Source organism: Salvelinus fontinalis, chromosome 25, assembly GCF_029448725.1.
Source record: "Salvelinus fontinalis isolate EN_2023a chromosome 25, ASM2944872v1, whole genome shotgun sequence".
NCBI classification, from domain to species: Eukaryota; Metazoa; Chordata; class Actinopteri; order Salmoniformes; family Salmonidae; genus Salvelinus; species Salvelinus fontinalis.
The window spans coordinates 34,570,415-34,595,827 of record NC_074689.1 but is presented as its reverse complement, the minus strand read 5'-3'; the positions used below and the strand labels follow the sequence as shown (position 1 = coordinate 34,595,827).

Below are 25,413 nucleotides of genomic sequence, written 5' to 3'. Positions count from 1 at the left end.
TGTAACCATGTAACCATGTAACCATGTAACCATGTAACCATGTAACACTGTAACAATGTAACACTGTAACAATGTAACACTGTAACAATGTAACAATGTAACACTGTAACACTGTAACACTGTAACAATGTAACACTGTAACCATGTAACCATGTAACCATGTAACACTGTAACAATGTAACACTGTAACAATGTAACAATGTAACAATCATCTTGGAACATTTGATGACTCATAACACTTGAATGCACCAATAGGTTATTTTTATTGTGTAATACAAGCTGGTCTGAAATAGTACTGCGTGTTAACACATTCACGTTAAGGTAGAGGGAATGTATTAGTGGTCTGCTAGTTTGTTAATGAGTAAAAAGGAATTAAGCTAATCTATTCTCCTAACCTATATCTCTCCTATCTTTATCTCCTATCTATATCTCCTAACTTATTTCTCCTATCTATCCGCCTAACATATATCTCCTAACCTGTATCTCCAACTATATCTCCTAACCTATATCGCCTATCTTTATCTCCTATATATTCTCCTAACTTATATATCCCATCTATATTTACTGTCTATATCTCCTAACTTATTTCTCCTATCTATCCGCCTAACCTGTATCTCCTAACCTATATCGCCTAACCTGTATCTCCTAACCTATATCGCCTAACTTACAGTATATCTCCTATCTTTGTCTCATATCTATATCTTTTAACCTATATCTCCTAACCTATATCTCCTATCTATTCACCTAACTCAGTGATGTGTTTCCTATCTACAGGACAGAAGTCACAAAGAAAGTCATTCATTTCCACTTAAACATTTCTACTGGATAGATATGCCATCCATCTGTAAACAGCCCAGCAATCAGAGCAGCTGACACACACACACACACACACACACACACACACACACACACACACACACACACACACACACACACACACACACACACACACACACACACACACACACACACAGCATGCATCACACACACGTCCCATCCCCCCTCCCTACCCCCTGAAGATGGATTAGATCCAATGCCAGCCATATCTATCTAATGGTGATCACCTAGCCTGAGGGCTCCAATTGAAATAACCTGGCCTACCTACCATGGTACTTTAAGCCTCGCCAATTACACCATTCATATGGAAGTCATTGTCCCCCCATGAATATGAAATGTTTGGCAGAGTCCTTTAACATTGTGATGGGCTCTGTGTTTTCCTGCTGAGAGACAAAGCCTGTAGGTGTTGGACCATCTCCATATGATTGAGAAGGATTTGAGACACGGCTGTGTTTACAGTAAACTTAGTGTCTCTCTCTTTGAGCCTCTGGACTGCATGGTAGAGGATGCCTCCACCATTTATACACTAGCAACATTCTACTGCATTGCTCCTGGCTCTTCCTCCCCTTCCCCCAGAACAGCTGCCTATTAAACAGCTCGGATTAAACATTCTACTGCATTGCTCCTGGCTCTTCCTCCCCTTCCCCCAGAACAGCTGCCTATTAAACAGCTCTGATTAAACATTCTACTGCATTGCTCCTGGCTCTTCCTCCCCTTCCCCCAGAACAGCTGCCTATTAAACAGCTCGGATTAAACATTCTACTGCATTGCTCCTGGCTCTTCCTCCCCTTCCCCCAGAACAGCTGCCTATTAAACAGCTCGGATTAAACATTCTACTGCATTGCTCCTGGCTCTTCCTCCCCTTCCCCCAGAACAGCTGCCTATTAAACAGCTCGGATTAAACATTCTACTGCATTGCTCCTGGCTCTTCCCCCCCTTCCCCCAGAACAGCTGCCTATTAAACAGCTCTGATTAAACATTCTACTGCATTGCTCCTGGCTCTTCCTCCCCTTCCCCCAGAACAGCTGCCTATTAAACAGCTCTGATTAAACATTCTACTGCATTGCTCCTGGCTCTTCCTCCCCTTCCCCCAGAACAGCTGCCTATTAAACAGCTCTGATTAAACATTCTACTGCATTGCTCCTGGCTCTTCCTCCCCTTCCCCCAGAACAGCTGCCTATTAAACAGCTCGGATTCAACATTCTACTGCATTGCTCCTGGCTCTTCCTCCCCTTCCCCCAGAACAGCTGCCTATTAAACAGCTCGGATTAAACATTCTACTGCATTGCTCCTGGCTCTTCCTCCCCTTCCCCCAGAACAGCTGCCTATTAAACAGCTCTGATTAAACATTCTACTGCATTGCTCCTGGCTCTTCCTCCCCTTCCCCCAGAACAGCTGCCTATTAAACAGCTCGGATTAAACATTCTACTGCATTGCTCCTGGCTCTTCCTCCCCTTCCCCCAGAACAGCTGCCTATTAAACAGCTCTGATTAAACATTCTACTGCATTGCTCCTGGCTCTTCCTCCCCTTCCCCCAGAACAGCTGCCTATTAAACAGCTCGGATTAAACATTCTACTGCATTGCTCCTGGCTCTTCCTCCCCTTCCCCCAGAACAGCTGCCTATTAAACAGCTCTGATTAAACATTCTACTGCATTGCTCCTGGCTCTTCCTCCCCTTCCCCCAGAACAGCTGCCTATTAAACAGCTCTGATTAAACATTCTACTGCATTGCTCCTGGCTCTTCCTCCCCTTCCCCCAGAACAGCTGCCTATTAAACAGCTCTGATTCAACATTCTACTGCATTGCTCCTGGCTCTTCCTCCCCTTCCCCCAGAACAGCTGCCTATTAAACAGCTCTGATTAAACATTCTACTGCATTGCTCCTGGCTCTTCCTCCCCTTCCCCCAGAACAGCTGCCTATTAAACAGCTCTGATTCAACATTCTACTGCATTGCTCCTGGCTCTTCCTCCCCTTCCCCCAGAACAGCTGCCTATTAAACAGCTCTGATTAAACATTCTACTGCATTGCTCCTGGCTCTTCCTCCCCTTCCCCCAGAACAGCTGCCTATTAAACAGCTCTGATTAAACATTCTACTGCATTGCTCCTGGCTCTTCCTCCCCTTCCCCCAGAACAGCTGCCTATTAAACAGCTCGGATTAAACATTCTACTGCTGTGTTAAAGATGAGCTCATCGCTGTGTGTTCCCCGTGTTAAAGATGACCTCATCGCTGTGTGTTCCCCGTGTTAAAGATGACCTCATCGCTGTGTGTTCCCCGTGTTAAAGATGACCTCATCGCTGTGTGTTCCCCGTGTTAAAGATGACCTCATCGCTGTGTGTTCCCCGTGTTAAAGATGACCTCATCGCTGTGTGTTCCCCGTGTTAAAGATGACCTCATCGCTGTGTGTTCCCCGTGTTAAAGATGACCTCATCGCTGTGTGTTTCCCGTGTTAAAGATGACCTCATCGCTGTGTGTTTCCCGTGTTAAAGATGACCTCATCGCTGTGTGTTCTCCGTGTTAAAGATGACCTCATCGCTGTGTGTTACCCGTGTTAAAGATGACCTCACCGCTGTGTGTTTCCCGTGTTAAAGATGACCTCATCGCTGTGTGTTCTCCGTGTTAAAGATGACCTCATCGCTGTGTGTTACCCGTGTAAAAGATGACTTCACGGAACTGGGTGGTCGCTGGCTTTTTTCACCGTGGCAACACATTAGTTAATGTCTCTGTGATTCGTAGAGAAAGGGTATTCAGCTGGCTATTGTCATGGAGGGTGATCTCTAAGTCCACCGATTGGGCAACCTGGCACTTGGTATGGGGTGAGGACCGCTAGCCTGGGGGCCAATCTGCCGAGATTGCTCAGCTCAGCGAGGGGTCCGTATATGTGTGATTGCTCCACACAGCGCCCCCCCCCCCCCCCCCCCCCCCCCCCCCCCCCCCCCCCCCCACCACCACCACCACCACCACCACTTGGTGTCTTACAAGGAGATTGGAGGTCTTTATTCTTTTTTCGGGGGGGGGGGGTTCCTGGCTCCTTGCACTTTCTAACTCAATCAACTTCTGTACCTTCTTTCCTGGACCAGTCATTTAGCTAACTATACGGTCTACATCCCAAATGGCACAATATTCCCTATGTAGTGCACTACGTTTGACCAGAGCCCTATTCCCTATGTAGTGCACTACGTTTGACCAGAGCCCTATGGGGAATAGGGTGCCATTTAGGAAGCATTGACTGTCTTTCTCAGTGGGGTTTGCAAAGCCTTTCATTCCACCTCATCTCTATACGTGTAGAAAGTCATTAGGAGAGTAGTCCAGGATAAAGACCTGAGAAGTTACCGGAATGTCTAATAACACAAACGTAAAGTTCTGCTCACTAACAGAGCACAAAGAACCAGAGGTAATTGAAGAGGGTGTTGTTCCCTAAAGCCTAACCTGGAGCAGTAACAGTAACGAACAGTAAAACACCTTTTAGGGTCCTAGTTAAATAGAACTCCTAATCCTGAGTAGAGGGTTGTAAAATCCTGGGTAAAGGGTTGTAAAATCCTGGGTAAAGGGTTGTAAAATCCTGGGTAAAGGGTTGTAAAATCTGAGTAAAGGGTTGTAAAATCTGAGTAAAGGGTTGTAAAATCTGAGTAAAGGGTTGTAAAACCTGAATAAAGGGTTGTAAAACCTGAGTAAAGGGTTGTAAAACCTGTAAAACCATTTGCAGATGAAGCAGTAGGAGAGTATCTGCTTCCCAAACGGCACACTTCAGACCAGGGCTCATAGGGAATAGGGTCCTACGACTGTTGCCTCCTTCACTTTACTTTCAGTTACAGAAAACACAAACACGTCTGTCTGTCTGTCTGTCTGTCTGTCTGTCTGTCTGTCTGTCTGTCTGTCTGTCTGTCTGTGTTCCCGTATCTAACAGGTTAAAGTGAGGACTGGTACGGGAAAAGGGCTGATTCTTTGTGTGCATGTGTGATTTCCCTTTATAGTCACCGGTGTGTGTGTGTGTGTGTGTGTGTGTGTGTGTGTGTGTGTGTGTGTGTGTGTGTGTGTGTGTGTGCGTGTGTGCGTGTGCGCGTGTGCGCGTGTGTGCGTGTGTGCGTGTGTGATGAGCCCCAGACAGCATTTCATTAGCGATTCCTGTAATGTCAATAAAGTTGGGATGGTTGTCAGGAAAAGCGTCGGGTGAGGGTCGGACCGACAGGAGGCTGCCGCGGTCTCAAGGCCGCCCGACCAGACAGGACACACACACACACGCAGAGGCATGTGCTCTCACACACAAACGCACACACACACACACACACACACACACACACACACACACACACACACACACACACACACACACACACACACACACACACACACACACACACACACACACACACACACACACACACTGCAGTATATGCCATCACTCACGGCTAAACATGCTGGATGATAGTGAACACTCAGAGCCCTACATCACACTCCCCTACATACCAAAACCAGACAGCCTGTCTGCTTCCCAAATGGCACCCTATTTTATATGTAGTTCACTACTTTTGACCCCGGGCCCACACGTAATAGGCTGCTCTTTAGGACACAGCCCCTGTCTGATCAACAAGTCTACTGTCCTGCTGTAGTGGTTCTAGAATCTGGTCTCAAAGTGTTCCACATTCTACTGGTTGTCATTGTGATGTCATGAGCTATATCTCCTTCTGGATTATATATTTTCTTTTGGGGGCGGGGGATTACTTTACATTTTTTACCCACTTTTTCAATCTTGCCTCATCGCTGCAACTCCCCAACTAGCTCAGGATGCGAATGTCGAGTCATACGTTCTCCCCCCCGCTTAACCCTGAAGCCAGCCGCACCAATGTGTCAGAGGAAACACAGTTCAACTGACCACCGAGGTCAGGCTGGAGGCGCCCGGCCCGCCACAAGGAGTAGCTAGATCGCAAAGAGCCAAGTAAAGCCCCCCCCCTGGCCAAACCCTCCCCTAACCCAGACGAAGCTGGGCCAATTGTGCGCCGCCCTGTGGGACTCCCGATCACGGCCGGTTTTGATACAGCCTGGGATCGAACCCAGGTCTGTAGTGACACCTCTAGCACTGCGAGGCAGTGACCCACGACCTCTGCGCCACTCAGGTGGACCTCTAGATGGATATTGTAACAGTACTGAGTACTTTTTGTATAATGACTCGATTGTTAACGATGGGCTATAAGTACAAAAGGACAGTTGAAACCAGGTTCCATGTGGAAGTACTGAAGCTTCTCATTCATCTCATTTTCAATGTTTTCAACCTGTAGCTCAAGGAGTTCTGTTTCCTATGTAGTGCACTACATTTGACCATAGCTTTATGGGCCCTGGTCAAAAGTAGTGCACTACATTTGACCATAGCTTTATGGGCCCTGGTCAAAAGTAGTGCACTATAAAGAGAATTGGACTCCCAAGGGGCGCAGCGGTCTAAGGCACTGCATCTCAGTGCTAGAGGTGTCACTACAGACACCCTGGTTCAAATCCAGGCTGTATCACAACAGGCCGTGCTTGGGAATCCCATAGGAAGGCGTACAATTGGCCCAGCGTTGTCCAGGTTAGTATTTTGCCAGGGTAGGTCGACATTGTAAATAATAATTTGTTCTTAACTGACTTGCCTAGTTAAATAAAACTAAAAAAACTAACTACACAACCCTGACTAATGAATAATTAAAATCCAGACTGTTACGCTTTAGAAACGGCGACAGGTGGTTAGAGCGTTGGACTAGTAACTGAAAGGTTGCTAGATTGAATCCCTGAGCTGACAAGGTATAAAATCTGTCGTTCTGTCCCTGAACAAGGCAGCTAACCCACAGTTCCCCAGTAGGCCGTCATTGTAAATAAGAATTTGGTCTTAACTGACTTGCCTAGTTAAATAAAGTTAAAATAAAACTAATAAATAATAAGAAATAAACGATGTTAGAGTGACATCTTCTGGGTAAGAAAAGTAACTGCACCCAACTGCCGCATTATCCTCAGTCATGGTCCTTGTTACGGCCTTATCCTCAGTCATGGTCCTTATTACAGCCTTATCCTCAGTCATGGTCCTTACTGCAGCCTTATCCTCAGTCATGGTCCTTATTACAGCCTTATCCTCAGTCATGGTCCTTATTACAGCCTTATCCTCAGTCATGGTCCTTACTGCAGCCTTATCCTCAGTCATGGTCCTTATTACAGCCTTATCCTCAGTCATGGTCCTTATTGCAGCCTTATCCTCAGTCATGGTCCTTATTACAGCCTTATCCTCAGTCATGGTCCTTATTACAGCCTTATCCTCAGTCATGGTCCTTACTGCAGCCTTATCCTCAGTCATGGTCCTTACTGCAGCCTTATCCTCAGTCATGGTCCTTATTGCAGCCTTATCCTCAGTCATGGTCCTTATTACAGCCTTATCCTCAGTCATGGTCCTTATTACAGCCTTATCCTCAGTCATGGTCCTTACTGCAGCCTTATCCTCAGTCATGGTCCTTATTGCAGCTGTCACGTTCCTGACCTGATTTCCTTTATTTTGTCTTTGTTTAGTTGGTCAGGGCGTGAGTTGGGGTGGGCATTCTATGTTGTGTGCTTCTATGTTAGGATCATTGGTTATTAGCCTGATATGGTTCTCAATCAGGGGCAGGTGTTTTACGTTTCCTCTGACTGAGTACCGTATTAAGGTAGGCTGTTCACACTGTTCGTTTGTGGGTGATTGTTGCTGTGTCTGTGTTTGTTGCACCACACGGTACTGTTTCGTTTCGTTCGTTCTTTCATTGTATTATGTTCTCAAGTTCAGGTCTGTTAACGCCGTTTTGTTGTTTTGTATTTATCAAGTGTGCTTCGTGTTCGTTTTTTTCTTTAAATAAATCGTTATGTCTTCATACCTCGCTGCATATTGGTCCGATCCTTCTCGCCTCTCCTCGTCCGATGAGGAGGACGAAATAGACAATCGTTACAGAAGCCTTATCCTCAGTCATGGTCCTCATTACAGCCTTATCCTCAGTCATGGTCCTCATTGCAGCCTTATCCTCAGTCATGGTCCTTACTGCAGCCTTATCCTCAGTCATGGTCCTTATTACAGCATTATCCTCAGTCATGGTCCTTATTGCAGCCTTATCCTCAGTCATGGTCCTTACTGCAGCCTTATCCTCAGTCATGGTACTTACTGCATCACTGAGGGGTATACTGCAAAGCAGGTTTAATGAGTTAGTCAGGTAACTGACAAGCAAAATCTAGCCAAAGAGCCATGTTACTGGTTGAAGTGTTTTTAAAAAAAAGTATATAATGCAGTTGATTTACAATGCTGACGCAAACATGATATTAAGCTTTAAAAAAATAAAGCCTTAAAAAATACAACTAGTATCCAAAAGTAGAGTGAAATTCACAAACAAACAACATGTAATTAGAGGCTTTTGTTGTTGCTGTTGTTGCTGCCGATCTATAAGAGCTCCCTTGTGTTCTGCCACCAACTTGCCCTCATGCCGCAACGTTTGCAAACACAGAAAGGGGTCTGTTAGATGTGCTTTTAGGTCATACCACTAGGGGGTGGTATCATCCTTCATATTGAAAACCACACGTAGCCAGGCAACCCACAAGGAGTAAGAACTTGCCTCTTAAAGTGAATATTAATTGTATTTACTTGATTCCTCACAGAGATTCATTGAGAAAGCGCCAAGAAGTAGGGTGAACCGTCAATGCTGATCTATGGTCAGTGGTGCATTTTCTCCCGGTCTTAGTTTAGGGACTCCCGAGTGGCACCGCATCTCAGTGTTAGAGGTGTCACTACAGACCCTGGTTCGATTCCAAGCTGCGTGTCGTCCGGGTTAGGGTTTGGCCGGAGGTAGGTAGTCATTATGAAAATAAGACTTTGTTCTTAACTCACTTGCCGAGTTAGAAGTAGTGTGCCATTGAGGACGCACCCTAGATGATATTGATATTGATTTTTTATGTGTCAGCAGGACTAGACAGAATCTGTGGAGAATGTTGTTTAATCAATAGACTTCACCGGTCTGCATATCTAATCAATAATCAATACTGAAGCTATTTGTGTTTTATAGTCACTCTTGTTGGAGTGTGTGTGTGTGTGTGTGTGTGTGTGTGTGCGTGCGTGCGTGCGTGCGTGCGTGCATGTGTGTGTGTGTGTGTGTGTGTATATATATAAATAATATATATAAATAAAGGTCAGCCAGAACTTTAGTCTCTGCTGGATAGTGGACAGCTGCAATATAGAGTGCTTATCCAATGGCAACACCAGATATCACAAAGATGCCACATTCCTGGGCTGTGATTGGCAACATTTAGTGATGACAACTAAAGCCCATGGCGGCCATCTTTAGGGGCCAGCAGATCTCTAGTCACACTGATAGTACAAGAGACAGGCCATTCTCTTTATAAGGAGAGTATATATTACAGGAGGAGACAGGCCATTCCCTTTATAAGGAGAGTATATATTACAGGAGGAGACAGGCCATTCCCTTTATAAGGAGAGTATATATTACAGGAGGAGACAGGCCATTCCCTTTATAAGGAGAGTATATATTACAGGAGGAGACAGGCCATTCCCTTTATAAGGAGAGTATATATTACAGGAGGAGACAGACCAAGACCCCAAACTGATGCTAAGTTTGAGGAGGTTGGCCTTCTGTCCCAAATGGCACCCTATTTCCTATATAGTGCACTACTTTGGTCCAGAACCCTATGGACCAGAACCCTGTGGACCAGAGACCTACGGACCAGAACCATATGGACCAGAACCCTGTGGACCAGAACCCTGTGGACCAGGACCCTGTGGACCAGGACGCTATGGACCAGGACGCTATGGACCAGAACCCTGTGGACCAGGACCAGAACCCTGTGGACCAGAACCCTGTGGACCAGGACCAGAACCCTTTGGACCAGGACCAGAACCCGGTGGACCAGAACCCTGTGGACCAGAACCCTATGGACCAGAACCCTATGGACCAGGACGCTATGGACCAGAACCCTGTGGACAAGGACCAGAACCCTGTGGACCAGAACCCTATGGACCAGAACCCTGTGGACCAGGACCAGAACCCTGTGGACCAGAACCCTATGGACCAGAGACCTATGGACCAGAGACCTATGGACCAGAACCCTGTTGACCAGAACCCTGTCGACCAGAACCCTGTTGACCAGAACCCTGTGGACCAGAACCCTGTTGACCAGAACCCTATGGACCAGAGCCCTATGGACCAGAACCCTATGAACCAGAGCCCTGTGGACCAGAACCCTGTTGACCAGAACCCTGTTGACCAGAACCCTGTTGACCAGAACCCTGTGGACCAGGACCAGAACCCTATGAACCAGAGCCCTATGGACCAGAACCCTATGAACCAGAGCCCTATGGACCAGAACCCTATGAACCAGAGCCCTATGAACCAGAACCCTATGGACCAGAGCCCTATGGACCAGAACCCTATGGACCAGAACCCTATGGACCAGAACCCTATGGACCGGAACCCTATGAACCAGAACCCTATGGACCAGAACCCTATGGACCGGAACCCTATGGACCAGAACCCTATGGACCGGAACCCTATGGACCAGAACCCTATGGACCGGAACCCTATGGACCAGAGCCCTATGGACCAGAACCCTATGGACCAGAACCCTATGAACCAGAGCCCTATGGACCAGAACCCTATGGACCGGAACCCTATGGACCGGAACCCTATGGACCGGAACCCTATGGACCAGAGCCCTATGGACCAGAGCCCTATGGACCAGAGCCCGATGCGAATAGGGTACCATTTGGAATACAGTCCTGTGTTTTCAGTTGTCGTAATAGAAGGCTATTAGGACATGCTTAAGCTACTATTGTCATTATGTGATATGATTTATATGTGTGGTGGAATGTAGAATATACACTGAACAGAAATATAAACGTCACATGTAAAGTGTTGGTAGCATGTTTCCTGAGCTGAAATAAATGTTCCATACGCACAAAAAGCTTCTTTCTCTCAAATGTGTTTACGTCCCTGTTAGTCAGCATTTCTCCTTCGTCAAGATAATCCATCCACCTGACAGGTGTGGCATATCAAGAAGCTGATTAAACAGTATGATCATTACACAGGTGCACCTTGTACTGGGGGGACAATAAAAGGCCACTTTAAAATGTGCAGTTTTGTCACTGAACACAAGGCCACAGATGTCTCAAGTTTTGAGGGAGCGTGTAATTGACATGTTGACTGCAGGAATGTCAACCAGAGCTGTTGCCAGATAATTTAATGTTAATTTCTATACCATAAGTTATTTTTAGAGAATTTGGCAGTATGTCCAACCGGCTTCAAAACCACAGACCATGTGAATGGCGTCGTCTGGGCGAGTGGTTAGCCGACGTCAACGTTGTGAACAGACTGCCCCATGGTGGCGGTGGAGTTATGGTAAGGGCAGGCGTAAACTACGGACAATGAACACAATTGCATTTTATTGATGGCAATTTGAATGAACAGAGATACCGTGTCGAGATCCCGAGGCCCATTGTCGTGCCATTCATCCATCACCTTATGTTAAAGCATGATAATGCACGGCCCCAGACTACCGTTTGAGCGATTCCATAATGTGTTAGGTGTGTTCAGGGTTTAAAATCCCGGTAAACTTCCCCCAAAATTCCCAGGTTTTTCAGAAATCCTGGTTGGGCGGTAACTGGATTTCCTGCTCATTCCTTCCTGCTTCTGGTAATATTCCAACCGGGATATCTGGTAACCCTGGGAATTTTGTGAAAGCTCCAGAACGTTTGCAACCCTAGGTAGGTGTGTCAGTACGGTGGATGGATTTATGATTGTATGAAGAAATTATGTTTGTTAAATAAGATGAAATGTCTCAAAATAAAATATTTGACACGTTTATTTCTTAACAGCTTTTATTTTTTTGGGGGGGGGGGCTTTCCTGAAATATGAATTGTTGCAACACTTGTACACATATTGTAAAAAAAAACGAACTTCAAAAAAACAACATAATTGTAAGCATGAGTGACGATGACATGCCAAACATACCCAGGGATTTGTAATAGGATTGGGATGGGTTAAATCCTATGGATACTTGCTCATACCATATACAGTATACACCGAGTACAAAGCATTAGGGACATCTGCTCTTTCTATTACATAGACTGACCAGGTGAAGCCAATTGACATTTACAGCTGAGGTGCTGACCTGTTGCACCCTCTACAACCACTGTGATTATTATTATCTGACCCTGTTGGTCATCTACGGACGTTTGAACATCTTGAAGAATGATCTGGCGGTAATGGCCATGTTCTGTTATAATCTCTACCCGGCACAGCCAGAAGAGAACTGGCCACCCCTCAGAACCTAGTTCCTCTCTAGGTTTCTTCCTAGGTTCTGGCCTTTCTAGGGAGTTTTTCCTAGCCACCGTGCTTCTACATCTGCATTGCTTGCTGTTTGGGGTTTTAGGCTGGGTTTCTGTTTAAGTACTTTGTGACATCTGCTTTATAAATACATTTCATTCATTGATTGATTGACATCCAGCCAACTTGACACAACTGTGGGAAGCATTGGAGTCAACATGGACCAGCATCCCTGTGGAACACTTTCAACACCTTGTAGAGTCCATGACCCGACGAATTGAGGCTGTTCTTAGGGCAAAAGGTGTTTCTTATAGTTTTTTTTTTTTTTTACACACAGTGTAAAAGACAGTATTATTAATGACGTATAGATCACCTTATAGTAATGCCATATGTTATTCAAGGTGCAATCGGAGGAAAAAGGTCAGGGTCTCTAATAGCACATCTATGTAGTTTAGTACACTACGCCCATATGGCGTCGGTCAAACGTAGTGCACTATAAATGGAATAGGGTGCCATTAAGGACGCATATTAGGTTTTGACATTGTGGCAGTTGTGTCCTTGTGAAATGGAACTTGGGGAGGATAATGTGCATTTTCATTGAATCCTAGTGTCACTAGGGAAGACTGGTCTATGTGATGAGAGCTAGTAATCAAATCAAATCAAATTTTATTTGTCACATACACATGGTTAGCAGATGTTAATGCGAGTGTAGCGAAATGCTTGTGCTTCTAGTTCCGACAATGCAGTAATAGTAGAGGCTGCTGGGCGTTCAGACAAAAAAAAAACGGTTGCACAAGGTTTGAACATTTTATAATTTACTCAATGACTACTTCTATTCCTAAGAATTTCCTACCAATTCTTATAAATCGTTTTGTGTGCGGTAGTTAAAGCTGCAATCTGTCATTTTTTTTCCCGGCAATCCAAACAAATTCACATAGAAATGTGAGTTACACAACTGGAGCAGTCCTCATTTGAAAGCAAGTGTAAGAAGTAGTAGATCTGTTCTATGTGCTCTATTTCTATGCTTCCCGTTCTTACGTTTCATTTTTGAGTCTTTTACTTTCCTTTTTTGTTTTTTTACACCAACTTCAAAACAGCTGAAAATACAATATTTTTGGTTACGGAAAATATATTTCACAGTGGTTTAGATGGTACAATGATTCTCTACACTGTTTTGTCACAAAACTGAAAGTAGGCAAACTATTGGATTTCTAGCAACCAGGAAATGGCGAAGCGATTTCTGCATGTTGCACCTTTAATAATTTGTGCTTAATATCTGAAGTTTTAATTTGCGTGTAGAGGCTGGGTGTAGACCAAAATGTTAAATAGGGCAAGTTAATGTAGCTATAAGAGTCACATAAAAACACAGTAAAACAAAGTTAAATAATTATATTTAGCAAATCATTAAATTATCGTAGCACAGTTCATTTTGTCATTTTATTTTTTTTGAAACTATAAAATGGTCACATTCAGTGTTTCACTTGCAGTAGCAATTATCCATAAAATCCAAACTAACATTTTAAACTGAATTCACTGTGTTCAAAATGAAATACCAATGATCAGTATTAAGCATCATGACACAATTGGAGTTACACTGACCGTGTCCGAATACCTCAAATTTAAAATGGTAAATAGTAGGTTTCTTAAATATGCCTTAATTTTTTTTTTTTTTTATAGTATGTGACGTTTTGAAAATCGAGTATACTTTAAATGCCCAGATCTCATACTCATTTGGCTTTTGATGAAATAGAATTCGCTGCACACTATTGAGGAAGAGAATCCTCTTCTTTTTCCCACGTGTTTGACAACAGCTGATAATCAGAATAGGGGCTGCGCTCTACAACATGTACCAATGGCGGGGAACGAGTGTGATTTGCGCAGTCGATGACACCTTCTCAGTATGGATGAGTAATACGTTGATATGTGTTGCTTACTGCGTACATTCTTACTAAACAATGCGTTCTAAATAGCACGTAGTACGTTTAGTACACAATATTTAGTTGAAGTAGTAGGCAAGTCAGAGTTCGGACACGACCAGTGACTACCTTTTTCCAAACCACAAACATTTAAACTAAAGACAACGGTCAGTTCAAGGGAAAAGCTGAATGTTTAAAGTGCATTTATGGTCTAACTATTGGCATCATCTGAGTGATGATCGGTCTAGAGATGACTGAGGCCGGATTCAATCCGATCGGAGCTTTGTCAACAATGCGTCTTTTTAAAACGTTAATGCTTCCGCATTCACAGTAAACACTACAAATGTCAGTTCAATCAGAAAATGCCTTTAAATGTCAAGCACGCTTTTAACACGGATCTTACGCAGATCAAATCGCGTCCAGGCCTGAGTCTGTTAGCATTAGCCAACTCCATTGTAGCACACCAAGGTGTTAGCATTAGCCAACTCCATTGTAGCACACCAAGGCGTTAGCATTAGCCAACTCCATTGTAGCACACCAAGGTGTTAGCATTAGCCAACTCCATTGTAGGACACCAAGGTGTTAGCATTAGCCAACTCCATTGTAGCACACCAAGGTGTTAGCATTAGCCAACTCCATTGTAGCACAACAAGGTGTTAGCATTAGCCAACTCCATTGTAGCACAACAAGGTGTTAGCATTAGCCAACTCCATTGTAGCACAACAAGGTGTTAGCATTAGCCAACTCCATTGTAGCACACCAAGGTGTTAGCATTAGCCAACTCCATTGTAGCACAACAAGGTGTTAGCTAACGCCAAAAGACAACCATAACCTTCAGACCAGGAAATGGTTTCACCATTCTTATAACCTTTAAAATATATATATATATTAAAAAAGGTCAACTGTGTTATCCACTTGGACCTTAATTAAAAACAATTAAAAGTTGAATTCCCCACATTTCAATAATTTCTGCTGTGTCAAGGCTTTACATTTTTTTTTTTACTAAATATATATTTTGAAAAAGCAGAACACTGTAGTTTTTCCAATAATAATTGGAAGCACCTGTGAAAAATCAAAAAGAAATAATAACTTTAATACTCATTTATAATACAGCTCTAAATCAGACTGACTAGTGCTGAAATCATCGTCAGCCATCTTGGCTCTCCATCTCCCCCAGTTTCTGTGTCTCTCTGTGTCTCTATGGTGACCACCAGGCTGCCCAATGGCGGGCCAGCACCTTTTTTATGTCTGTATGTGTCTCACTGGGTGTGGTTGGAGGAGGGCTGAGGGGATGGACCCACTACTCTCGTGGGCCAGGGAGTCTACCTGCACTATCTGTTTCTGTTGGGTCTGGAGGTGCTGACCCACTACCAACCCAGTCCCCTGGGGGGTGCCAGTCTGAGGCAGGCTCCCAGTGATGCTGGTGGTAGTGGTGGAGGCTTGTATTGTGGACTTCATTGTCTGTGTCTGTTGGGAGAGGGGGAGGAAGCCTTCGGTCTCTTCCTCCCAGCTCCGTCCCCCTCTCCAGGTCATCGTGTCACACCTCCTTCTCCGTCAGCCCGTTGTTCCTGTTCCCACTGAAGACCAGCCCCCCCCCCCCCCCCCTCGCTGTCTAGCCCCCCCCTGCTGTCTAGCCCCTCCTCCAGCTGATGGGCCACTCACGGGCAACCACCTCCCCCCTCAGGCCCCTCCTCCTCTGATCTGCTGACGATGACGTCACAGAGATGATAGTGTCATCGCAGACACCACCTGAGGTATGCCTAATGGGTTAGTCTCATCCGGGATGTCATTCATAGATTGTAGTTGACCTCTAACCTTTGAGTCGCGGGGTGTGTGGGTGGTACTGAGGAGGTGGTGGGGGGGGTCTCTGGGAGTCCCGCGGTGGCCCAGTTCAGGGTGACCAGGCCAGATGTCCTGGCTGGGGGTCTCCTCTCCTTTTCCTCCGCTGCCCTCCTCCAGCCCTGCGGCCCTGTCCCCCTGCTCAGACGCCCCGGGGTCATCCTTAAAGTCAAGCTTATGGGGTCGTCGTCGTTTTTCTCCAGTTGGTGTAAAAAGTGTAGCAGAAACATTATCAACATTCTTCTGGAAGATGTGCCAGTCGTCCTGTCTGTGCTGTAGTCAGTCCACCTCCTCCTCCGTCAGGTTGGGCAGCTTAACCCGCTCGTCCGTCCCAGACTGGCTGAGTGCTGTGGAGGGGAGAGGAGGAGGAAAGGGTCAGGGTCTGGAGGTATGGGTGTGTGGTAGTTTGTGGTTGTATGATTGTGTTGCAGTCATGCCTAGCTCAACATTAGTATCCAGCCCAACATCAGTATCCAGCCCAACATTAGTATCCAGCCCAACATCAGTATCCAGCCCAACAACAGTATCCAGCCCAACATTAGTATCCGGCCCAACATTAGTATCCGGCCCAACATTAGTATCCGGCCCAACATTAGTATCCAGCCCAACATTAGTATCCAGCCCAACAACAGTATCCAGCCCAACATTAGTATCCAGCCCAACATTAGTATCCAGCCCAACATTAGTATCCAGCCCAACATTAGTATCCAGCCCAACATTAGTATCCAGCCCAACATTAGTATCTGGCCCAACATTAGTATCCAGCCCAACAACAGTATCCAGCCCAACATTAGTATCCGGCCCAACATTAGTATCCGGCCCAACATTAATATCCAGCCCAACATTAATATCCAGCCCAACATTAGTATCCAGCCCAACAACAGTATCCAGCCCAACATTAGTATCCGGCCCAACATTAGTATCCGGCCCAACATTAATATCCAGCCCAACATTAATATCCAGCCCAACATTAGTATCCAGCCCAACAACAGTATCCAGCCCAACATTAGTATCCAGCCCAACATTAGTATCCGGCCCAACATTAGTATCCAACCCAACAACAGTATCCGGCCCAACATTAGTATCCGGCCCAACATTAGTATCCGGCCCAACATTAGTATCCGGCCCAACATTAGTATCCGGCCCAACATTAGTATCCGGCCCAACATTAGTATCCGGCCCAACATTAGTATCCGGCCCAACATTAGTATCCGGCCCAACATTAGTATCCGGCCCAACATTAGTATCCGGCCCAACATTAGTATCCGGCCCAACATTAGTATCCGGCCCAACATTAGTATCCGGCCCAACATTAGTATCCGGCCCAACATTAGTATCCGGCCCAACATTAGTATCCGGCCCAACATTAGTATCCGGCCCAACATTAGTATCCGGCCCAACATTAGTATCCAACCCAACATTAGTATCCAGCCCAACATTAGTATCCAGCCCCACAACAGTATCAGGCCCAACATTAGTATCCGGCCCAACATTAGTATCCGGCCCAACATTAGTATCCAACCCAACATTAGTATCCGGCCCAACATTAGTATCCGGCCCAACATTAGTATCCAACCCAACATTAGTATCCGGCCCAACATTAGTATCCGGCCCAACATTAGTATCCGGCCCAACATTAGTATCCGGCCCAACATTAGTATCCAACCCAACATTAGTATCCAGCCCAACATTAGTATCCAGCCCAACATTAGTATCCAGCCCAACATTAGTATCCAGCCCAACATTAGTATCCAGCCCAACATTAGTATCCAGCCCAACATTAGTATCCAGCCCAACATTAGTATCCAACCCAACATTAGTATCCGGCCCAACAACAGTATCCAGCCCAACATTAGTATCCAGCCCAACATTAGTATCCAGCCCAACATTAGTATCCAGCCCAACATTAGTATCCGGCCCAACATTAGTATCCGGCCCAACATTAGTATCCGGCCCAACATTAGTATCCAGCCCAACATTAGTATCCAGCCCAACATTAGTATCCGGCCCAACATTAGTATCCGGCCCAACATTAGTATCCGGCCCAACATTAGTATCCGGCCCAACATTAGTATCCGGCCCAACATTAGTATCCAGCCCAACATTAGTATCCAGCCCAACATTAGTATCCAGGCCCAACATTAGTATCCAGGCCCAACATTAGTATCCGGCCCAACATTAGTATCCGGCCCAACATTAGTATCCGGCCCAACATTAGTATCCGGCCCAACAACAGTATCCGGCCCAACATTAGTATCCGGCCCAACATTAGTATCCGGCCCAACATTAGTATCCGGCCCAACATTAGTATCCGGCCCAACATTAGTATCCGGCCCAACATTAGTATCCGGCCCAACATTAGTATCCGGCCCAACATTAGTATCCGGCCCAACATTAGTATCCGGCCCAACATTAGTATCCGGCCCAACATTAGTATCCGGCCCAACATTAGTATCCAACCCAACATTAGTATCCAGCCCAACATTAGTATCCAGCCCAACATTAGTATCCAGCCCAACATTAGTATCCAGCCCAACATTAGTATCCGGCCCAACATTAGTATCCGGCCCAACATTAGTATCCGGCCCAACATTAGTATCCGGCCCAACATTAGTATCCAGCCCAACATTAGTATCCAACCCAACATTAGTATCCAGCCCAACATTAGTATCCAGCCCAACATTAGTATCCAGCCCAACATTAGTATCCGGCCCAACATTAGTATCCGGCCCAACATTAGTATCCGGCCCAACATTAGTATCCGGCCCAACATTAGTATCCGGCCCAACATTAGTATCCGGCCCAACATTAGTATCCGGCCCAACATTAGTATCCGGCCCAACATTAGTATCCGGCCCAACATTAGTATCCGGCCCAACATTAGTATCCGGCCCAACATTAGTATCCGGCCCAACATTAGTATCCGGCCCAACATTAGTATCCGGCCCAACATTAGTATCCGGCCCAACATTAGTATCCGGCCCAACATTAGTATCCAGCCCAACATTAGTATCCGGCCCAACATTAGTATCCGGCCCAACATTAGTATCCGGCCCAACATCAGTATCAGGCCCAACATTAGTATCCGGCCCAACATTAGTATCCGGCCCAACATTAGTATCCAACCCAACATTAGTATCCGGCCCAACATTAGTATCCGGCCCAACATTAGTATCCGGCCCAACATTAGTATCCGGCCCAACATTAGTATCCAGCCCAACATTAGTATCCAGCCCAACATTAGTATCCAACCCAACATTAGTATCCGGCCCAACATTAGTATCCAGCCCAACATTAGTATCCAGCCCAACATTAGTATCCAACCCAACATTAGTATCCGGCCCAACATTAGTATCCGGCCCAACATTAGTATCCGGCCCAACATTAGTATCCGGCCCAACATTAGTATCCGGCCCAACATTAGTATCCGGCCCAACATTAGTATCCGGCCCAACATTAGTATCCAGCCCAACATTAGTATCCAACCCAACATTAGTATCCGGCCCAACAACAGTATCCAGCCCAACATTAGTTTCCAGCCCAACATTAGTATCCGGCCCAACATTAGTATCCAGCCCAACATTAGTATCCGGCCCAACATTAGTATCCAACCCAACATTAGTATCCAGCCCAACATTAGTATCCAACCCAACATTAGTATCCGGCCCAACATTAGTATCCGGCCCAACATTAGTATCCAACCCAACATTAGTATCCGGCCCAACATTAGTATCCGGCCCAACATTAGTATCCAGCCCAACATTAGTATCCGGCCCAACATTAGTATCCAGCCGAACATTAGTATCCGGCCCAACATTAGTATCCAGCCCAACATTAGTATCCAGCCCAACATTAGTATCCAGCCCAACATTAGTATCCAGCCCAACAACAGTATCCAGCCTGTAGCCTCCACTATGGCAGCCAGCTCAGCTCCATAGGATTAGGGCACACACACACACACACGCACGCACGCACGCACGCACGCACGCACGCACACGCACACGCACACGCACACGTGCACACAGTCTGACAGATGTTCTAAAGGATATCAGTGATGCATGAAGGAGTGCAGAGAGGGGCTGAAGACAGACCTGTGCCTCAACCAGAGGATAAAGACAGTTTTGTTCTGACTGGAAGTCCCTCTTGATAAGAGCATCTTCTTTTATAAAATGAACAAAATGTAAAGATGCAATGACGATACCCCCTCAGACTTCGTGATGACAAGCTACTTTCAATTAAGAAGAAAAAAATAAATAAAATAGAATCGACTAAATCGATTATTAGTTAGCATCGTTTCCCAGGCATGCAGTCAAAAACCAAGCAGCTTCGAACACCTCGTGGATTATTAGTGGGAATTAGTCAATGAGTCGGCCCTTGCAGTTATTAGGAGGAGAAGCCTCTTTCAGAGAGAGAGAGTCTGTTTCCCAAGTGGCACACTTTTTCCTATGTAGTGCACTTTAGACCAGAACCCTAAGGGAACCTAAGGGCTCTGGTCAAAAGTGCACTATATTGGTAATAGTGTTAAATTTGGGACACATGCAGAAAGATCGTAAAAGAAGGGTGGATACCTGTGTGCTTCGTAACTGTCTCCATCTTTACCTCCTGATAAAGGAAAATAAGAGCAGTTCCAATGTTAAATGAAGAGATGTGGGGGAGAGAGGGGGGATAAGAAAAATAACAAATCATTCACATTGTAGATGTCTCTTCATGAACAGGACAACCCAGCATCTCTAGACCCTAGAGGAGAACTGATGGTTCTGTTAGAGTATGGATGGAGAGACGAAGGAGGAGAGGAGGAGCAGTACGGGGGTCGGGTGGAGAGGATGGAGGAATATTTGATTGGGTTGGAAGGATAGATAGATGGTGAGATTGGGAAGGGTGTAGCTAGTGGGATGGTGTGGGTGTATGGTGTATAACAGTTATTCAGTCCGTCAGGTGACGATGATGTCGACAACACATGATGTTGGTCGTGTTTCCAAATCATCAGGCAGTGGTATGACAACTTGGTCTCACATCACCGTGGCAACGTTATTACCTGGCGCTAGTGCTACGTCATCGCTCATCTGTAAACAGCCGTCGTGGTGAGGAAAAATTAGAGGCGTTCGTCAGAGCAGTGAGGGTAGCCAGACTGGTGGAAAGTGACAGGCCCAATAGGCTTGTTGCCAGAACTCTTCAGAACAGCGAGGCTAACCAGACTGGTGGAAAGTGACAGGCCCAATAGGCTTATTGCCAGAACTCTTCAGAACAGCGAGGCTAACCAGACTGGTGGAAAGTGACAGGCCCAATAGGCTTGTTCCCAGAACTCTTCAGAACAGCGAGGCTAACCAGACTGGTGGAAAGTGACAGGCCCAATAGGCTTATTGCCAGAACTCTTCAGAACAGCGAGGCTAACCAGACTGGTGGAAAGTGACAGGCCCAATAGGCTTGTTCCCAGAACTCTTCAGAACAGCGAGGCTAACCAGACTGGTGGAAAGTGACAGGCCCAATAGGCTTGTTCCCAGAACTCTTCAGAACAGTGAGGATAATCAGACTGGTGGAAAGTGACAGGCCCAATAGGCTTGTTGACAGCACTTAGAGATACATCACCATCACGCTGGCAACCTCACAAATGGAACCCTATTACTTATATAGTGCACTATTTTTGACCAGAGCTCTGTAGGTCCTGGTCAAAAGTAGTGTACTACAAAGGCAATAGGGTGCCTTTCGACCCTAAACCACTTCCACAGCAGAAGGAGTTGAATTGATGGACACAATATTAGGTTCTCATTACATCTCTAACCAATTCAAAGGTATATTTATGCTTGTTACATACCACTCTGACTGGTTAGACTGCAGAAGAGTTCCCTGTGCGTGTCATGATTAAAACAAACCAAGTAATATCTTTCACTTCCCATATATTTTCGATAGATGCATATGTGACATAACTAAACCGTTTCTATTTATAATATCATAAATATAATAGCGTTTACATTTATTTATATATTTTTTATTAATCAGTATATTTGAGTTTAACCATAACCTTTATTGCAATATTTGTTCTCTCTTTTCTGGAGGATAAAACTGAAATTGTAACCAGCTCCGTACGACTTGTTTATGAAAGGGCCATACTTTAAACAACATTTCATTTTCAATTAGTCGGAAATGAGAAGTTGTAATCTGTATAAAGGCAATTTTTGAACAAAGGACGAGACTTTATTCAACCCTAAATGGTTCTCCAGTAAGATTATTAAGTATAAATTGATGTACGAGCTTTTATTGAGAGGTTTAAAGATTTAATATTGATTCATTTTAGCCCCCCACAAACTCATATTCATTATATAAATAGGCACGTTTTATTTTGTCTAGCTTAGCATTCCAAATAAAATTAAATAGTCTTTGCTCATATGATTTCCAAAAACGAGTCGTCTGGAGTAGGCAGCGACATTAGTAAGTCAGTTAAACTGTGATAGTCCTAAAAAAGAGTTAATCAATGTGATTTTTCCATAAATAGACAAGTATTTACCTCTCCGTGGTTGCAGAATCATCTCTATTTCTGCTAACGTTCTATTGAAATGGATTGTGGTAAATCAATTTATATTTTTTGAGATGTGAATGCCAAGTATGTCGACTTCACCATCCACCCATTTTATTGGTAAACTACAAGATAGTGTAAAAACACAGTGTCTTTTATCGACCCAATACGCAATATGGTACACTTGTCTAAATGAGGTTTTATTCCAGAGGCTATAAAAATTATCAATATCTTCAATGACACTGTGCAGGGGTCCAGATTGCGGACTTAAGAAAAAACTAGAGTCATCAGCGTACATTGACACCTTTGTCAATGACACCAGTCCCCTGGTTTTCTACACACTTGATGTTCTTGTTGGATCTCATTTTAATAGCTAGCATTTCAATGATTCAATCTCTTCAGAGATTCACCAAAATTAAAGTCATCCAGGCATTTATACATAATATCTAGTTGTACTTTATCAAACACATTTTCAAAATCTGCTATGACCAGGCCAGGTATCTTTGATGTTTCATAATGTTCAATTGTTTCAAGTATATTATCTACAATATATATCGTCCATGTAAAAACCTGTCTAATCTGGATGAACAATATCTGGTAAAACCTTTGTTATTCTATGTGCTATGCATTTCGACCAGGATTTTCACATCACAACATTGAAGTGTAAGAGGCCTCCATTTTTTCTTTTAAATGGACTGGATCTTTTTACCACCTGGGTCCTGTATTAGTACTAATGAAGTCAGACCTGGTTGAGTACCTTAATGTCCACCATTTTTATAGGAGCCATTAAAACATGCAAATAATGGAGTAGTAGTACTAGAAGTAGTACTAATAGTACTGTAGTAGTAGTAGTACTAATAGACATACTGTAGTATCACTGTAGTAGTACTAATAGACGTACTGTAGTATCATTGTAGTAGTACTAATAGTAGTACTGTAGTATCACTGTAGTAGTATTAATAGTAGTACTGTAGTATCACTGTAGTAGTACTAATAGTAGTACTGTAGTATTACTGTAGTAGTACTAATAGACGTACTGTAGTATCACTGTAGTATTAATAGTAGTACTGTAGTATCACTTTAGTAGTACTAATAGTAGTACTGTAGTATCACTGTAGTAGTACTAATAGATGTACTGTAGTATCACTGTAGTAGTACTAATAGACGTACTGTAGTATCACTATAGTACTAATAGTAGTACTGTAGTATCACTGTAGTAGTACTAATAGTAGTACTGTAGTATCACTGTAGTAGTACTAATAGACGTACTGTAGTATCACTGTAGTAGTACTAATAGACGTACTGTAGTATCACTGTAGTAGTACTAATAGACGTACTGTAGTATCACTGTAGTAGTACTAATAGACGTACTGTAGTATCACTGTAATAGTAATAATAGTAGTACTGTAGTATCACTGTAGTAGTAGTAATAGGCGTACTGTAGTATCACTGTAGTAGTACTAATAGACGTACTGTAGTATCACTGTCGTAGTACCAATAGACGTACTGTAGTATCACGGTAGTATTAATAGTAGTACTGTAGTATCACTGTAGTACTAATATACGTACTGTAGTATCACTGTAGTGGTACTAATAGTAGTACTGTAGTATCACTGTAGTAGTACTAATAGTAGTACTGTAGCATCACTGTAGTAGTACTAATAGTAGTACTGTAGTATCACTGTAGTAGTACTAATAGACGTACTGTAGTATCACTGTAGTAGTACTAATAGTAGTGCTATAGTATCACTGTAGTATTAATAGTAGTACTGTAGTATCCCTGTTGTAGTACTAATGGACGAACTGTAGTATCACTGTAGTAGTACTAATAGTAGTACTGTAGTATCACTGTAGTAGTACCAATAGTACTGTAGTATCACTGTAGTATTAATAGTAGTACTGTAGTATCACTGTAGTAGTACTAATAGTAGTACTGTAGTATCACTGTAGTAGTACTAATAGACGTACTGTAGTATCACTGTAGTAGTACTAATAGACGTACTGTAGTATCACTGTCGTAGTACTAATAGATGTACTGTAGTATCACTGTAGTGGTACTGATAGTAGTATTATAGTATCACTGTAGTATTAATAGTAGTACTGTAGTATCCCTGTAGTAGTACTAATGGTAGTACTGTAGTATCACTGTAGTAGTACTAATAGTAATACTTTAGTATCACTGTAGTAGTACTAATAGTAATGTAGTATCACTGTAGTAGTACTAATAGTAGTACTGTAGTAGCACTGTAGTAGTACTAATAGACGTACTGTAGTATCACTGTAGTATTAATAGTAGTACTGTAGTATCACTTTAGTAGTACTAATAGTAGTACTGTAGTATCACTGTAGTACTACTAATAGTAGTACTGTAGTAGCACTGTAGTAGTACTAATAGACGCACTGTAGTATTACTGTAGAATCACTGCAGTAGTACTAATGGACATACTGTAGTATCACTGTAGTAGTACTAATAGGAGTACTGTAGTATCAATGCAGTAGTACTAATGGTAGTACTGTAGTAGTAATAATAGTATCACTGTATTATCACCATAATAGTACTAATAATAGTACTGTAGTAGCACGGTAGTAGTACTAATAGTGGTACTGTAGTAGAACTGTAATACTACTAAAAGTAGTACTGTAGTAGCGCTGTAGTAGTACTGTAGTATCACTGTAGTACTACTGTATTTTGACTCTAGCAGTATTAATAGTAGTACTGTAGTATCACTGTAGTAGTAGTAATAGACGTACTGTAGTATAACTGTAGTAGTACTAATAGACGTACTGTAGTATCACTGTCGTAGTACCAATAGACGTACTGTAGTATCACGGTAGTATTAATAATAGTACTGTAGTATCACTGTAGTACTAATATACATACTGTAGTATCACTGTAGTGGTACTAATAGTAGTACTGTAGTATCACTGTAGTAGTACTAATAGTAGTACTGTAGTATCACTGTAGTAGTACTAATAGTAGTACTGTAGTATCACTGTAGTAG

At 43.9% G+C, this 25,413-nt stretch overlaps 2 protein-coding genes across 2 annotated transcripts in view; one reads left to right on the top strand and one right to left on the bottom strand.

Moving 5' to 3' along the window:
• LOC129823348 (uncharacterized) overlaps nucleotides 1-15,348 on the top strand; it is a 17,307-nt gene extending 1,959 nt beyond the window's left edge. The window contains exons 2-4 of the mRNA XM_055882273.1: nucleotides 9,489-10,112; nucleotides 10,473-10,579; nucleotides 15,276-15,348. Coding sequence (XP_055738248.1) covers nucleotides 9,489-10,112; nucleotides 10,473-10,579; nucleotides 15,276-15,348 — 804 coding nt within the window. The remainder of the gene's footprint in view (nucleotides 1-9,488; nucleotides 10,113-10,472; nucleotides 10,580-15,275) is intronic.
• A 349-nt stretch (nucleotides 15,349-15,697) lies between these two features.
• LOC129823225 (extracellular sulfatase Sulf-1-like) overlaps nucleotides 15,698-25,413 on the bottom strand; it is a 113,907-nt gene continuing 104,191 nt past the window's right edge. The window contains exons 18-19 of the mRNA XM_055882108.1: nucleotides 20,469-20,502; nucleotides 15,698-16,247 (exon numbers count right to left, since the gene is read on the bottom strand). Coding sequence (XP_055738083.1) covers nucleotides 16,214-16,247; nucleotides 20,469-20,502 — 68 coding nt within the window. The 3' untranslated portion in view covers nucleotides 15,698-16,213. The remainder of the gene's footprint in view (nucleotides 16,248-20,468; nucleotides 20,503-25,413) is intronic.